General features: G+C 49.9%; 2 protein-coding genes and 2 long non-coding RNA genes across 10 annotated transcripts in view; 3 read left to right on the forward strand and 1 right to left on the reverse strand.

Moving 5' to 3' along the window:
• Window positions 1-282: 282 nt before the first annotated feature.
• On the forward strand, window positions 283-1,637 carry LOC311438925 (interferon lambda-3-like; the record flags this gene model as incomplete). Its single annotated transcript, XM_084523966.1, has 4 exons — window positions 283-933; window positions 1,027-1,170; window positions 1,280-1,360; window positions 1,542-1,637. The coding sequence occupies exons 1-4, from the start codon at window positions 550-552 to the stop codon at window positions 1,635-1,637; spliced, it is 705 nt and encodes a 234-aa protein (XP_084380092.1). The 5' UTR covers window positions 283-549.
• LOC311438927 lies at window positions 601-3,410 on the reverse strand. The gene is made up of 4 exons (XR_014694437.1): window positions 3,059-3,410; window positions 1,522-1,681; window positions 1,261-1,339; window positions 601-690 (listed from the first exon to the last, which is right to left on the reverse strand). It is a non-coding gene; the product is annotated as an uncharacterized lncRNA (long non-coding RNA).
• On the forward strand, window positions 1,762-7,878 carry LOC311438926. The gene is made up of 2 exons (XR_014694436.1): window positions 1,762-2,668; window positions 3,600-7,878. It is a non-coding gene; the product is annotated as an uncharacterized lncRNA (long non-coding RNA).
• Window positions 7,879-8,702: 824 nt separating this feature from the next.
• The window catches only part of UBE2F (ubiquitin conjugating enzyme E2 F (putative)), a 60,108-nt gene continuing 53,677 nt past the window's right edge, over window positions 8,703-15,133 (forward strand). For all 7 annotated transcript variants that reach the window (XR_014694438.1, XR_014694439.1, XR_014694440.1 and 4 more), the window contains exons 1-2: window positions 8,703-8,802; window positions 10,724-10,857. Coding sequence is in view for 3 of the 7 variants with exons in the window: in XM_084523967.1 (XP_084380093.1) it covers window positions 10,740-10,857 (118 nt within the window). In the remaining 4 variants the exon portion in view is untranslated. The remainder of the gene's footprint in view (window positions 8,803-10,723; window positions 10,858-15,133) is intronic.

Raw genomic sequence — 15,133 nt, forward strand, 5'->3', positions numbered from 1 at the left:
CGGGTACGTTTTGTCACAAGCACTGATGAACGAACGCACAAACTGGAGTGTGATTATGGCTTCAGGGCTCAGGCTGCCCCGAGGAAGGCGCAGCTTCTCCTTGTGCAGGCGTGTTCTTGTGTGGCTGCCATGGGAGCGCCGCGTTCGCCTTTCCCACATCCCGCTGGAGAGGGAGAAGAAAACCCACACACGGCACCGCAGGATCCCACCACACCCCCAGCCCCTTCCCAGCTGCCACGTCCCTGCAGTGCCCTCACCTGCAGGCACACCTGCAGCCTGGGCTTTCCTCGCCCGGCGCTTTCACTTTCCTGTCGCGGAGCCGCCGCGCCGCGGGTTTTCCTGCCAAGGTGAAAGCGCGGCACTGCCCGGCTGCTTAAAAGCCGGGGAGATGGGGCAGAGCGGCAGGATCGAGCGACAGCACAGCTCTGGACACGAGAAACGAGGACTCGAGGCGTCTCGAGGGATTTCGTGGGTTCGCACACCGGTCGTCCTCTCCTCCTCCTCCCGTCTTTCTGGATCTTTGCATCCTCATCGCAGCTGGACACGAAGATGCTGTGCCCCGTGTTCGCCGCGGTGCTGGTGGTGGGCCTGGGGCCCCTGCTGGCGGGCGCCTTCCCCCAGGCTGCCCTGAAGAAGAGCTGCCGCCTCTCCCAGTACGGATCCCCGGCGTATTCCGAGCTGGCGGAGGTGCTGAAGTTTAGGGAGTACTACGTGAGTACCGACAGCAACCTGGGGCTGCGGGGCTGGGCTGAATCTCGTCCTGGTTTCAGAGCTCAGGAGGGGGACGGGGGTCGCACAACGCAGCCCCAAGCCAAAGGGCAGCTTTCTAACCTGCCCCCAACCCCTCTTGTGTTACAGGAGGACATCATGCCGAAGGACTCCAAATGCAGCACCAGGCTCTTCAATCGGAAGTGGACACCCAACGAGCTGTCGGTAAGGGTGACGCCAGGGAAGGGAGACCCCCTCCACCCACCCCCCGGGGTGGCTTTCCATCAGGGTCCGTAACCACCCCGCTCCTGCCCGCAGGTGCCCGACCGACTCCTCCTGGTGGAAGCCGAGCTGGACCTCACCATCGCCGTGCTGGCACACCCCACGGTCCACAAGCTGGCCGAGAAGAGCCAGCAGCCCCTGGCCTTCTTCACCCAAGCCCGGGAGGACCTGCGAGGCTGCGTGAGTGTCCCCCTGGGTCGGGAAGTGGCCCCAGCTCAGTGGCACTGACGAGTGCCAGTGGCAGTGCCGTGGGGCTTCGCCGGTCCTTACCCGCACGCTCTCCTTGCAGGTGGCCGCTGAGGCTCCTTCGCATCAGCCCTCTGGGAAGCTGAGGCACTGGCTGCAGAAGCTGGAGATGGCCAAGAAGACGGTAAGACAGGAGGCTGGGGAAGAAGGCTGATGGGGTTTCAGGGGCCCCCTGGCAGACACCTCACCACTTTGGGTCCAAATCATTAAGAAGCGGCCAGAAAGGCCTCCCCATGGTGCCCCCAGCCATGGCTCGAGCCCCATCCGTGCCCGCGGTGTGCTCACCTCCTCTTCTCCCTCCCCAGGAGACCGCCAGCTGCCTGGAGTACTCCACCATCGTCCACCTCTTCCAAGTGCTGCACGACCTGGGCTGCGTGGCCATTCCGGAGCGGTGCCCGTAGCCTCTTCTTCCTGCCTTGCCTGACGGATGCCCGGCTGCGTTTTCCTGTTTAAGCACTTGGCTATTTTACGTGAGCTCAGGGAGCAATTTTTTAACAGTCTTTTCAGTCATTGTCTATTTATTTTATTTTTTTTTTTTTTAATTTTGTATTTATAACGTCTTAGGAAGACGTAAAGCAATGCCCCTTCTGACAGGCACTGCTCAGAATTTATTATTTATTGCACGTCTTTGTTTTGCTGGTTGTCAGAACACTGACTGTTTTTAAAGAAATCTATTTTTGAGCTTGCTATTTATTGCACACTGTATTATGTATGTTTGCCTGCATAGATAATATATTTTTGTACGCTATTTAACATGAAAAATAAAACAGATACCATAAAACTGACAAGCCGCCATCCTGTCTTCCCTATATTTTGTTATAATATCATCCTGTCAGAATTATTTAGGGGTGGGGAGGACACCACAGAGAAACTTGGGCATTTAGAAATGGGCAACACCTCGGTCCACCTGCTGATGCCAGATTTATGGTGCTGCAGGGGGACACCGAGGGGAAGGGACCCCCCAGGTGCTGGCTGCAGGGGATTTGGCTCACCCTGGAGACTTCTGCACAGCTGCGAGCAATTTGCTCGTTCCTCTGCTGCAGATACAAGTAAAGGGTGGGCAAAGGGGGGTGTTGTGGAAGAAGAGGTTTTGCCAGAGGGTGTTTTAATACTGGAATTAAAGAGGAAAGATAATCATCTGTGGGACTGTGCTGGTTTTGAGGGCATTTTGCACGAGGAGTGGCCAAAATAAGCCTCTAGTTCTTTTTCCTGGAGACTCTGAGCTATGGCCTTGACCCATTCAGGCCAGAAGGGACCTGAAGAACATCTGGTCCAGCTCTGGAGTCAGGGCAGGCTGCTCGGGGACAGGTCTGGGTGAGTCATGAGCATTTCCAGGAAGAGGGATTTTGCAGCATGAACCATGGCTAGGAAAATGAAAACTGACGGCCCATCGCTTTGGTAGGAAAACAGCTTTAAGGACCTGAAAAAGCAGGTAAAAAAAAAAACAGAGGGAATTGGTTCTTACACAGTGGGCTATGAAGAAAGGCCTTGCTCAAGATTATTTTGTTCCTATTGGAGGGGAGGAAAAGCCTTATCCAGCTTGTTGTGGGACAGCCACTTTGTGCTGTCGTTGCCCCCCCCCACGTGAAAGACATCACGTTGCAGAGAAGTCCAAGAGTTAAGGGTGGAGGGGAAATAAAGTGGGTTATGGGGTTTGTTGTGACTTGTTTTTTTACCCTGAGCCTTATGGGAAGACCCTCGCCAGGTAAAAGTGCTTGGCTGTCTATGCAGCAAACCCAAAATGTGTCTGTGAGCTGTGCCTATCAGGAAAAGTCATGAAGTGCCTGCTCTGGAGTAAGATGCTCCAGGTGCCCTTACTGACCTCCAGCGTGGATGTCTTCCTTCTTCCTGGTCTGAGCTTCTTAAACTTGGCTGGCTCAAAAGGTAGCTGACAAACGCTGCAGCTGCTTGTGCCTCCTGCTGCTGCCTGGGCAGGGCTTTTGTTTCAATCTCTTTTGTTCCTGAAAGAGATCAAGATAGAGGATTACAGATTGAGTTGTCTAACTGCAGCACTGTAACGATAGCTCAAGCCGCTCTGTTTAAAACAAAACAAAAACCTTAATCACTAGTGAACTCCTTGCTTACTAATACGCTAGCTGCTGGTGCTCTCGATGTTGTAACTCCTCCTCCCGCTTCATTTCATTGCATTTCATAATTCAGAATAACAGCTCCCATCTCTCAGAAATCACACTGGGACCAGGAATCGTTTAGTCACGGGCCTGGGGATTCAAGGAAACCCAATTGCTTTCAGTCTGCTTTGACATGAAAGATCGTTTGACAAAAAACCTTCACCTTTTTGTGCGGATGACTTGCAGCTACCTGAGAGGCTGTTGTTTGGTTTTTGTTTTTTCTTTTTTTCCCAGTGCTTTGCACCAGAAGAACAGGCTGGGAGGTGGCTGCTGACAGCTGCTGGGACTCGAGGCTGCTGTGTGAGCTAGTAACGATTGTCTTCCTTGCTTCCTTTGCACTCCAGAAGTCTCCTTTTGGGCATTACCTTTGCTGCCACAACCCAGCCCCATTTCCTCGCCTTGGCTGCAGCAAAGCCCTCTGCCTGTTTCGGATAAACAGCCTGAAGCCGTCGGGGTCGGCACTGATGGACTGGACAGACAAAGGTAATGACCTCTGAGAAGGAACGAATGAGAAATATTGATGGAGAAAAGCTTCACTGAAAAAAAAATGAAGATGAAAAGGCAAATAATAACAAACCAGGAGGAAGAAAGGTTCTTTCTTTTGTTCTAGGGCTGCAGGCAAAACGTGGCCTCATAATCAGAGCATCACCCCAGTGTTTCGTTCCCTGGTTTTAGCAGTGCTCCGAGGAAGCAGCAGCTAAACTCCAGGTCACTGCCGTGCCTGATAGGTATCAGCAGAGAAACATTGATTTAATCAGAGGCTTGCAAGGTTGTTTGTTATAAAATACACACCAAATCCCAGCTGTTCATCAGGAGACACAGCCTACAGGGCCATTTTCCCCTGTTCTTGGCGTGTTTCTTCCCCGGTGCTCTGCTCACAAACCACCCACGGTGACTTTAGGGGCTGGCTTCCCATTAGGTGACACTGCAAGAACTCCTAAAACCCCTTTTTAATGCGACTTCATTAAAGCGGCGTGTGGAAAAACGCTCTGACGTTGCCGTTGTGACCACAATTACATTACAGGGATCTGCTCTTCTTCCAGACGGCTCGCAGCGGATGCGAGCTGAAGGGTGCGGGAGGCAAAGCCCTGCATGTGGCCACCACCCCAGGTGCCTCACATCAGAAAGATGCACTTTTTCTTAGCTATCTAGCCCCATATTAGCAGTTGCAATAGCGTGAGGGCCCATTGCTACAGCTCCTGTCGCACAGCATCCTCTCTGATGCTCCACAGCCACTTTTGGGGGCGGTGTGAGAGGTCAGCCTCTCATGATTTCATATGAAAGTGCGATGCTCGTGTTTGAGAGACGGAGGGGGGAAAAGACAGCAGGGTTAAACCCAAAGAAGCAAACGAGGTAGAAAGCAAAGACCTGGTGAGCACTTTTCCTGCCACGCCAGGGATTTCTGTGCTGCATGCTCCCTGGCTTCCTTCCCTCTTTAACCACTGCAGTTGGTGCGATGGTACCACGATGCTTTCATCTCCATCCTTAAAATCAGATGCCCTACCTAAAGAGAGACAAATGAGATACATCCTTAACCTGCCTCTCCATAAAGGCTTACAAACATGTGGCCTTTTCTATCAAGGTTTAACCTCTTCTCTTCTGTGGGCAAAATGCGATCCCAGCTCTCCTGACTTGCAGAGCACTTCTGAGCCTCCTCGAGTGAGCCCAGTGAGGCTGACAAGGCTGTTAGGAGGGAGAACAGCGCGCTGCTAATTTGCAGCATCTGCAAGGCTAATTGCTCAAGGGAGCAGGAGAGGGAGAAGGCCAAGTTTCTTAATGGTATGTGGGATGTAATCACATCATTGTCATCCTACGTCCCATTGTTTCCCACCCCGCCCTCCCTTCTGACTAAGCAAGCGCCCCAAGGTGTTGGAGAAGAGCATGACGTTGTTCCACTTTTACTTTTCTTTTAGGAAAGTTGTCAGTGTTGCACTTTGCCCAGCGATTTTCCACTAGTGAAAGTCCTCGCTCCTCTTTTCTCATTTCTACTCCTTCTCCTTACTTGCTTCTCATTCTTGTAGGGTTCATTTCGGATCACCTCTACCTTTCTGGTGCTTCTTTGCGGCGGGGTCTTCTACTTCACCTTTCAGTACCTGGAGTGTGTTTGGATAGAGAGCTGGAGTTTATAAAGGAAGAGCACAGAAAAGCTGTGCTTAGGAAAGCCACGAGGATCACAATTGCCCATCAAGGCAGGAACTGATACCTCTAAAAAAACACAGACTTCTCTGCTTCATCCAGCAGAGAGAAGTACAGGTTAAATAAAAGCTTTTTTTTTAAAAAAAAAAAAAAAAAAAAAAAAGACCAAAAAGGACAAAAGAAACCATAAATATTCTTACATAGAGGGATAGTTTAAATGCAAGACGTTTGTTTCATCTCTCTAGCTTCAAGAACAGTGGCTGCTGGGCAATGAGAAACGGTCAGCTCATTATCTGAAATCCAGTAAAGGCAGAGTCTTGGTTTTGTGTGACATACCAGGTGGTGTCTGGAACTGCTCAGAATTTTGCTGTGTGGAACATGGAATATTTTCCAGGTTAAAGAAACAGCGATGGGGAAATGAAACATGAATGTTTTCTTACCGTTATTTTCAACCAGTCATCAGGTAATAAGTGATGCAGAGATATAAATATAGATCTTACATCATGAAACTGCTTAATAAACTACAATTATTTCCTGAGGTGCTGAACAATTTAAGACTCTTCACCTCTTCAGCAGCTCTGAAAATACCTAGTTTTGATTGCACAAACATGTAAGGTGGAACCCACTGGGAAAGTTTTCACTGGAGCAGTTTGACTGAATCAGCCTTTGAAAATCAAGGTCCTCTACTTGTTGCAGAAAGTATTTCCCAAGATCTTGGCTTCCTCACTCTTGAGTGATTGAGGGATTAGCTTCAGGAGCACCTTTCACTACAATCTTGAGTCTCGGTGATAAAAGGAGGTGAGAGAATGAGAAAAAAAAAAAAAAAAACAGTAAACTGTAAAACACAAAGCAAAAGAAGGAATAAATATGAGTTTAGAAAATATGTCATTAGGAAGTGTGTGCATGTGCCACGTATCCCTTGTGATGCCTATTTTGTTAATATGACATTAATTTCATTTTTAGCAGACTACCTTTTGTACAGGACCACAGTAAGAACAGGAGACTCTTGCTTCCAGCAAACAGCACTGCTGCCTTGCAGCCTGCACTGTCTGAAGAAAATGAGTAACCAGGCCATGGCTTCAGATTAATCTGATTTTCAAAGATTTTTCTTCACGCTGCAGTGAATTGGAACTGTTAAGTGGTTCCAGAAGGTCACCGAACATCAGATGCTGAGTTCTGCTCATCGCTACTCAGAGGAACTGGTGGAGGGTGCAAGGGGACCTGTCACCGTTACAGCCTGTGCCAGACAATATTGGCTCGCCTTTAATTAGTCTTTAGAGGAGGCAGCAGTTTGTTGACAGCACCTTCACGAATTGGCTCATAAAAATATTTTATTAATCCCAGCACAGGTCACGGCCACCAGATATTAACTGAACTGCCGTACTGTGGAAAGGGGGAGGACAGCTGTTGGTACCTGAAGATAAAATAGAAAGGAGGTTTCTTGGCTTTCCTGAAGGAAGCACATTTTGGATTGGCCCTTACACAGCAGCTGAGTTTGGCTGCTTAGTTTGGATGGGGCATCTTAAGGCTTATAAATAATAATAATACTTGTGACTCTGGCCTGCTCGCTGAACTTTGAGCTTTGGTAGTGGGCAGTGCTTTCCACAAGAGAATCAAACCGGCAAAAAAGCAGATGATATCCATCAGTATCTTGAGCCTTCAGACTCGTCTTTTTCAGGATGTTGCCATTACGAGGCAAACATTTAAAAGCCAGGAAATGGCAGTGCTGAGGTTGACTTTGCAGCCTCTGTTTGCGCCAGCAAGCATTATGACAGGATCTGCCATGTAGGACTGAGTCTGCTTCAGAGCATGAAATGGCTTTGGCTTACTGATGCTGAAGGTGCAACTATCCTCAAGCCATCTTCTCATTTCCTGACTGCATTGGAAGTTTGGAAGCAGAATTACGCAGAGGCATTTCCAGGCACCCACTGCCAGGCACCGCCAGGGAGGAGGCAGACCAGGCAGCCTCCTGCATCTCTGCCGCTACGCCACGAGCTCATTTTGTGTCTGTTTGTGCTTGGGTTCACCTGCAATAAGAAAAACAAACTGAGGTGTAGCTTTCTAGATATCTTTTTAGATTATTTTCCCCTTAAAGTTGGCAGTTTTTAAACATCCCAGGTGGTACGTGTGGAACAGCTATGGAGATGGGTAGGAAAGGGACTGCTATCTTCATGGTCTCCAACCACTGTCAACATATATTCACGTTTTGGTGGGATTTTATTCCCTCTTGCTTTCTACCCTGCTGAAGACAGAGAGCAGTGGGCAGTTTGTTCTAAGCACTTTTTTCATTTTTCATCTGCAGATTTTTTCTGTCTAAAAACAAATAACAATTTTTTTTTTAATAATCTTTTATAATAACCTTGTGAAAGGGTTAAGACACTATAAGGTTTCTGAGTTGTGGCTCTCCACTGGATTAACTAGATTTGACTGAGCTAAATTCTTTTCTTGTTTGTTTGTTTTGCTTTTTTTGTTTTGTTTTGTTTTTCTTCAGTAAAGGAGAAGCAGTATTATTCCTGTGATGTTTAGGAAGTAATAAGTATTTTAATAGCAGCCTGCCAATCCTTCCTTGTGTCTGGTCTCTGGCTTTGCTTTATCAAACCTTTTAACCCGGAGGCTTCTCTAATTGCTTCATTTTGGTTCCCCTATTCATTGCATGCTACGGGATGGAAGAAGAATTCAGCGTTATGCGTGTAGTTAAGTTTTATGGGTCACAGCCTGATCAGGGATGATTGTGCAGGTTTCTAAGGATTGCAGTGGTGAAATTAGCCCAGACTCAGGATACTAAATAGTCACTTTCACTCAGAAACAGAGGCTCGGGCTGGGAATGAGGGGATGTTTGTGCTCAAAAAGAGAAATGTCAGGCGCTGGGACGGGTTGCCCAGGGAGGTGGTGGCGTCACTGTCCCTGGGGGTGTTCAAGGAGAGGCTGGACGTGGTGCTTGGGGACACGGTTTGGTGGGTGATGGTGGTGGTAGGGGACGGTTGGACGAGCTGATTTGGGAGATTTCTTCCAACATTGCCAGTTCTGTGACTTTATGGCACAATTTAACCAACACCGCGGCCCCCTCCCAACCCCACAAAATGGCGGCGGCCATTTGCCACCACACCACATCTCGCGAGATCTCAGCGGCGGGCGGGGCGGCGGGGAGAAGGGGGGCGGAGGCACCGCGGGGCCCCGCCCATTTCCGGCGCGGCGGGCGGGCGGGCGGCTGCGGGAGGAGGAGGAGCCGCCGCCGCCCCTGCCCCGGGCCGGCCCCGGGGCTGGCCTTGGCCCCGCAGCCGGGCCCTGACGCGGCGCTCAGGTAGGTGCCGGCCGCCCCCCGCCACCCCCGGACCGGACCCGGCCTCGGCAGCCGGCTCCGAGCTGGCCCCGGGCGGCCGCGGCCCTCCAGGCCTCGGGGCCGGGCCTTGCGCTGCCCCCCCCCTCCCCTTTAACCCCCGGTTTCCGCGGGCAGCGCGGCCGCGGGCGCCCTCTGCGCCTTTCCGTGAGGCAGCGGGGGGGAAACTGCCCCAAAACACCGCGTGGGGCACGGGGCTGGGCTGTGCTTAACCTCTGCCTTGAGCCCGGCGCCTGTGCCCGACCTTCCTGTGCACAAAAACCATGTATTGTGCCTTATTACACCTTATTGTACCCTATTACACCTTATTGTGCCTTATTACACCTTATTATGTCTTGTTATACCCCCCTGTGCCTCACTGTACCCCATTGCACCTCGCCGTGCCCCACCAGCTGCCGCCTGGCTTCGCGCTGCTTCAGGACGCGTTTTCCTCCCCTTCCAGCCCCTGTTAATCATCTCCCTCTGGTTCATCGCCACCTTCCCCACACCCAGCTGTCGCTTCTCTTCTGCCCTACCCCCGCGTCCTTCCAGCGGCGGGGTCCGTTTGGTCTTTGCTTTAACCCCCCCCCAGCTTCCCCAAGGGCCTGGAGGAGCAGTGACGAGGCTGGCAGGCCAGGGAGGGTTTTTCTGCTACCTGTTTTCTCCGGGACAGAAGCGGATAAGCAAGGGAAACAACCGCTGTCACAGCCCAGCTGATAAACTTCAGGGCTGGCTCACACGAGTGGAAGAAGCACCCAGAAAAACCTCGCATCGAGCCTTGGCGCTTTTCATTTTGCTCGTTGTCTTCTCAGTGGTTTCCTTCCCTTGCCTGTGTCGTGTTTTGGCTGATTCTGTTCCATGCCATGCAAGCTGGTGTTACATGAGCATCCTCTTCGTGTCCTGGTGCCTGCTACGCCGTACCCGTCTGCTCTTCTGTTCCAAATACTTTGCGTAAAGGCTGCTGACTTTTTACAAGCTTTTTTGCCTTTATTTTGCTCAATTAATGTGTATGACTAAAGGATAAACATTACCCCAATTTAGTGGTGGTAGGGCCTGAAGGGTATTGGTCTTGTTAGCATTATTTTGGCTTTGGCCATGCTGTTAAGGAGAACAAGTTGCCTTCCAGCAGGGGCAGGGTGTCTCAGGGCACAGCAGGTGGAACATTTCCTTTTGACTTGGGCTTTGTGCCCACCTTTTGTTGCAAGTTATTTATCATCACAGTTACCTTCTGATAACTGGTGTACCAAATCTCTCTCTCCATTTCAGCCACCAAATCTCTGTACGTAATTTCCTCTGCCCTGTGAGGAGCGCTGGGTGTTGCTGCTGTGCATTGCAAAGAAAATCGTGCTCCTTGCAGCCCAGACCCCTTCCATTCCTTGTGTCCTGCTCGCTGACTCAATGCTCGCTTCCCAGCGCCGCGGAGCAGTTCCAGGAACCCCTCCCCTCCCTTCCTGCTGCTCTTTGGCCAGCCAAAAAGCGTTGTCACGAGGGACATGGGCGAGGATGGTCCCAGCGGGGGGATTCTCTCTGTAATGCTTTGGATTCTCTCCACAGCTCTTTTTTTGAAGGGCTGATGTGAAGCCGGGGTGCGCTGTGGAGATGGAGCAGCGAAACGAGATTGTAAACAATGATGAAAGCCTGACCTTTCTCCGGGAAAACCGAACTTCCTCTTGGCCTCACACGCTGCAACTCCCTCAGCATTCATCTCTGAAACAAACCCGCATTCTTCAAACACCCTGCTGCATCCACGGCTCTAACAGCAGCCACTAACTGCATGCATCTCGGTGTTTGAGTGCAGAGAACATCATCATAGTTGCAGAATGTGGCTGACCGTAGCCTATTTTTGTATTATTTCCCTTAGTTCTTTGGGTTTTGGTAATCAGCTTTGTTCTGATTTCTGTTCTAGACTGAAGGCAGCAGTAATGCTAACGCTGGCAAGCAAGCTGAAGCGGGATGATGGTGTCAGAGGACCCCGTACGTCCAGCCCAGCTTCTGACTCGACTCGGAGGGTGTCTGTTCGAGACAAACTGCTGGTTAAAGGTGAAAGGAGCTTACACTGAAATGTCGTGGGTTTACAGCTTACAGGGCTCCAACAGTAAATCTGGGGTAAAATGATTTCCAGAAGTATTCTTAAAGCTGTTTGTGACTTGCTTTGTGATTTTGGGTGCAGGGTATAGACATGCATACATCGAACCTCTAATGGTGCCCTGCCTGCAGGACAGTGATTTTCTTTGGGTAATGCACAGCCTAAAAACCTTCCCCCTTATGCTGTTGAAAAATTAATCCATCATTGGGAACTGTACAGTGTCACGTTATGATAAAATGTTGGCCCAGAAGTGTTGCTAGATATATAGGAGAAGAGGATCAGATTTGACTTGATAGGAAGGTATTTTTTGAGCAAAAACCATAACAACTGCCTGGGAGAGGAAAGTAAATCCTAAAACCAGCACCAGTGTTCTGCTAGTCATTAATGGTGTAAGATAAGAGTCAATAAACTTTAAAAAGTGTTAGAAAAACAAACTCCTACACAGAAAGATTTTTCTTAGGCGTGGAGTCTGGAAGTAGGGTAAGAAGTAGAGAATGGAGGGGAAAAAACAAAGCTACTTTTTGTAGAACTGAGTTGCTCCTGTGGGTTGCTCAAATTTTCTCTCTCTGTGTTGCTCCAAGGACAAGGAGTTTCAATTCACTTTAAATTCTGATGAACTCTTGTGAAGACCTTGCTTTAGACTTCCAGTTTGGGGTTGTATCTGGACCAGTGAGGTTCCTTTCACTTCAGAACTTCAGGTGCCTGTGATAGATTTGCAAGGAAGCTGGTGGGAGCCTGGCAGAGTAGTGGTAAGGAGAGGCTGTTGGTGATGTTTGGATGGGCTGCAGGTATCAGATGTCAGCTCCAGAAAGGGTGAAAGGCCAAGCTCTGTTTCCTGGCAGCTGGGAATTAAAAGCTGTGAATTAAATAGCATTCCTGGATCCTTTCTGGCCTCACGTTGGGCCAAAGCTTCTGAGGTACTGGGTCTGTGCAGCACTCACCCAGCAGCTGACACGCGGTGGGCTGCCTTGGAAGCATAGCTGAGGGTGATTTTGGAGCAGCACCCTAAATCCCACCTCGCTCCGGGAGCTGGCGGTATGGGCTGAGGTCTGATAGCTGCCTGCTTGGTGACACTGCCCTGTGGAGAGATGTTTTCCTCTTCCCAGTCCGTGCAAAGCTGGCGAGTGTCTCATCAGCCCTGCAGGCAGGTGTCTGAGGGTATCACCCACGCACAGGACCTTTTATCTGGGGGTAAGGACAGCCGTGTCGGTGCTGACAGGGAGCACGGTCTGGGAAAGTGTTGCAGGATCCCTCTGAAGGATTCATTTGTCACACCGATAACCCTGCGGTGCTCACTGTGTCGTGTACACGGGCTGGTAAACACAGCAGTGGCATTTGGAGTCGGGGTTAGATGGCCTCGACCTCCGCTGCTGATAAACGCAGGCGGTGCTTTCACACTGAAAAACCGAGTGTGGCCAGCTGCACCTGCCTGCCAGCTGTGATCAGCTGTGGCTCAGGGTGCCGTGCTGCTGGGTTATGCCAGGGGCACGGTCTGGAGGAAGAATCTGTCCCTAAAGTTTTGTGAAGGGAAGTAGTTCAGAGACAGCTGGATCTTCCCTCGCAGCTGCTTTTTCCCTGGGGTGCTGAAGTCGTGGTTTGGAAGCAGGCTGTCCCCTGGTGATCATCCCTGCAAAATACCAGAGCACGTTTAGGTTCTGTGACGTTAATGTTATCTAATCAACACGGCTACTAAATTGGATCAAAAACAAAGGGCACGTCAGCAGCAGCCCCGTGTCTGCTTCTTGATCACAAAGGCTGTCACTCAAACTGCTTTTGTTTTTTGGTGCTCTGCATCTAAGCAGCATCTGGTTTTATCTCACCACCGCTGCTTAGCTTGATTGCAAGTGACAGCTTGAGCTAACTTAATTTCTAAGAAAGCAAGCTAGCGTGCTTTATTCCTCCGTCTTCAGCACGTCTGGGTTTGCAACCAGATTCAGGCAGCCTGAACGTGTCAGGTGTGTACGAGCCTGAAAGAAACCAAGTGGGAAACTGGCCTCAAGAATGAGGTAGATGTGCACTGTAAATAAAAACTAGGAGAATCCCAGGGTTGGCTTTTTTCAAGCCTTCAGGTACAGTACTATCCCTTGGCACAGTAGTAGGCGAGGAAAATAGAGAGATGAGAATAAAATTGTACTTCTGAGAATAAAAAGACCTTGCTTCATTAGCACTCCTGAGATAATCTCAGGCGTTGTTTTGAAAATTCAGCATTGACTTCTGCACGTTGTGTGACCTCAGTCACGCAAGTTTTTCTTTATCAGTGATGCTTCTATGCCCCCCAAAGAGACATCCCTTATTTTGGGAGAAAACAGTGGAAAGCTCCTTGGTAAATGAGTGATGTATTTATTGAAGGGGAAAACAGTTCACGATCAAATGCTTGCAGGGTACCTGTGATAGTGTAGAACCAACAGGGCACCTGAATCCTTACAGAGTGAGAGCTTTCTAACCCCAGTGGCTCATTGTAGTTACAGGTGTCAGGTTGGTGAGTTCAATAACAGAACACACAGAAGCTAAGCGTGGGGTTTGGTAGTGTTTTGTTCAACAACCAACATCTGGAATGACACGGAGAAGAAAGAGTAAGAAGAAATCTTCATTGAGAACCTGTTGGTTTCAGGCAGGTTGTTTGCCTTCTCACCCTGATCCGTACAGCTGCACGGGTCAGAGGAGCTCGGTGTGGAAAGCTGTAAGACAGGTGAGGATTAGGGGGCAAACAGCATTTTACTGCTGGGAGCAATGCTTAGAGAATTGAGATTTTGTTAGAGCTCCAAAGTGTTTATCTTCATCTCTCACAGCCTTAAAGATGCACGCTACACAGGAGAGGGGAGTTTGGGACAAAACCAGGAGAAATAAGTGCTGCAGTGGATGTGAAGGCTAATTTCAGTCGAGGAAGCAACACTTTTTCTGTGCACTTAAAGTGCAGCGGGAAGCAGATGTTTGAGTTGTGGCGGGGCGAGTAGACAAAGCACCGTGTGTCGTGCTGAGCTGGGGACAGGGAGCAGAGCAACTCGACGACAGTTTGTGCCTGACTGGATATAACCTGCACGCGGGTCTGTCGTAAAGCATATGCCTGCACACATGCCAGTGTGTGTGTTCCTATTTCTGGCCCGAGAATTGCCGTGGCTAGGGAGAATTATTGTTTGTGAAATCGGTTATAAATAGCTCCGGCTGCTTGTGCTGAGCTTTCTCCCGTTCTGCAGAGTTCCTCGAGCTGTTTCGGGGACGTCAGTGGTGTGCAGTCAGCTCTGTTAAGCCTGTGGTGGGCTGGAGTTCAGCCCCTGCCTTTTGGTGTAGCCTCTGGAGCTGTTAAACCATTCCACGTTGGTATTTGAGGGGTGCACACAGGAAACCTTTTGGTTCTTCAGCGTCCAAGCTGCAACCTGTCCGTGCTAGGGAGGAAAGCCAGCGGGGAGACAGTGAGTTACTGGTTCCAGGCAGTGCACGCAGGGCACTGCACATACACAGTCCTTGGGCTGCTGCAGCAGTTGGACACTGTCCGTGCTGGTAGGTTGTGTTTCAGATTGCTCCAAATGTTCAGCATTCTTCCATCCTGCTCTCCTGTATGCAGGTGTTTTGGGCAGTGCCTGAATTGGGGGCCTTTTGTCCTTTTTTTTTCAGTGGAGACTGGGATTTTAAAGAATGCAATGGTGATTTTTTTATGTGAAACACATAAGTCAAACAAGCATCATGCTTGCTGCAGCGTCCAGGCAGGTTTGGGAAGCACAGATACAAGGAGAGTGCTGGGGAATTAGTGAGCTGTTAATTGTGTTGAGATCAGTTTGGATTCTGTGCCAAAAAACCTCCCCATATCTTAAGCTTAATCATAATTTTCTTTAGATGTATATTTTTCAGAGCTGGTGTTCAGATCTCATACACGTTGTCAGCCCACATTAATAGTTGGTGGCTGTGCAGGCTAGAAAGTGAAGTGAGAAATCAAGCAGGGGAAAGAAAACCTACAGGAAATGCAGATACACACTTGATTAGGTTTCCTAGAACTTGAAAAGTAAAAGGGTGAGGTAGCTTCCTGCATCTTAAACACGTTCCTGTAAAAGGTACAAGCAGCTGTCAGTAAGGCTTTGGTGTAAAGTAAAGACGAGGGAGGAAGCAGCAGGTCTCCCAAAGAGGGCAGTGTGGGGAGAGAAGGGTTTAGGGACAAAGGCTGTGGCACCGTGCTTGGAGGCATCCCCCAGAAGGTGATGTAGACGAGCTGGGAGGTTTGGACGGTGCCAGCTTTTG

The sequence above is a fragment of the Aythya ferina genome (assembly GCF_964211825.1).
Source record: "Aythya ferina genome assembly, chromosome: 6".
NCBI classification, from domain to species: domain Eukaryota; kingdom Metazoa; phylum Chordata; class Aves; order Anseriformes; family Anatidae; genus Aythya; species Aythya ferina.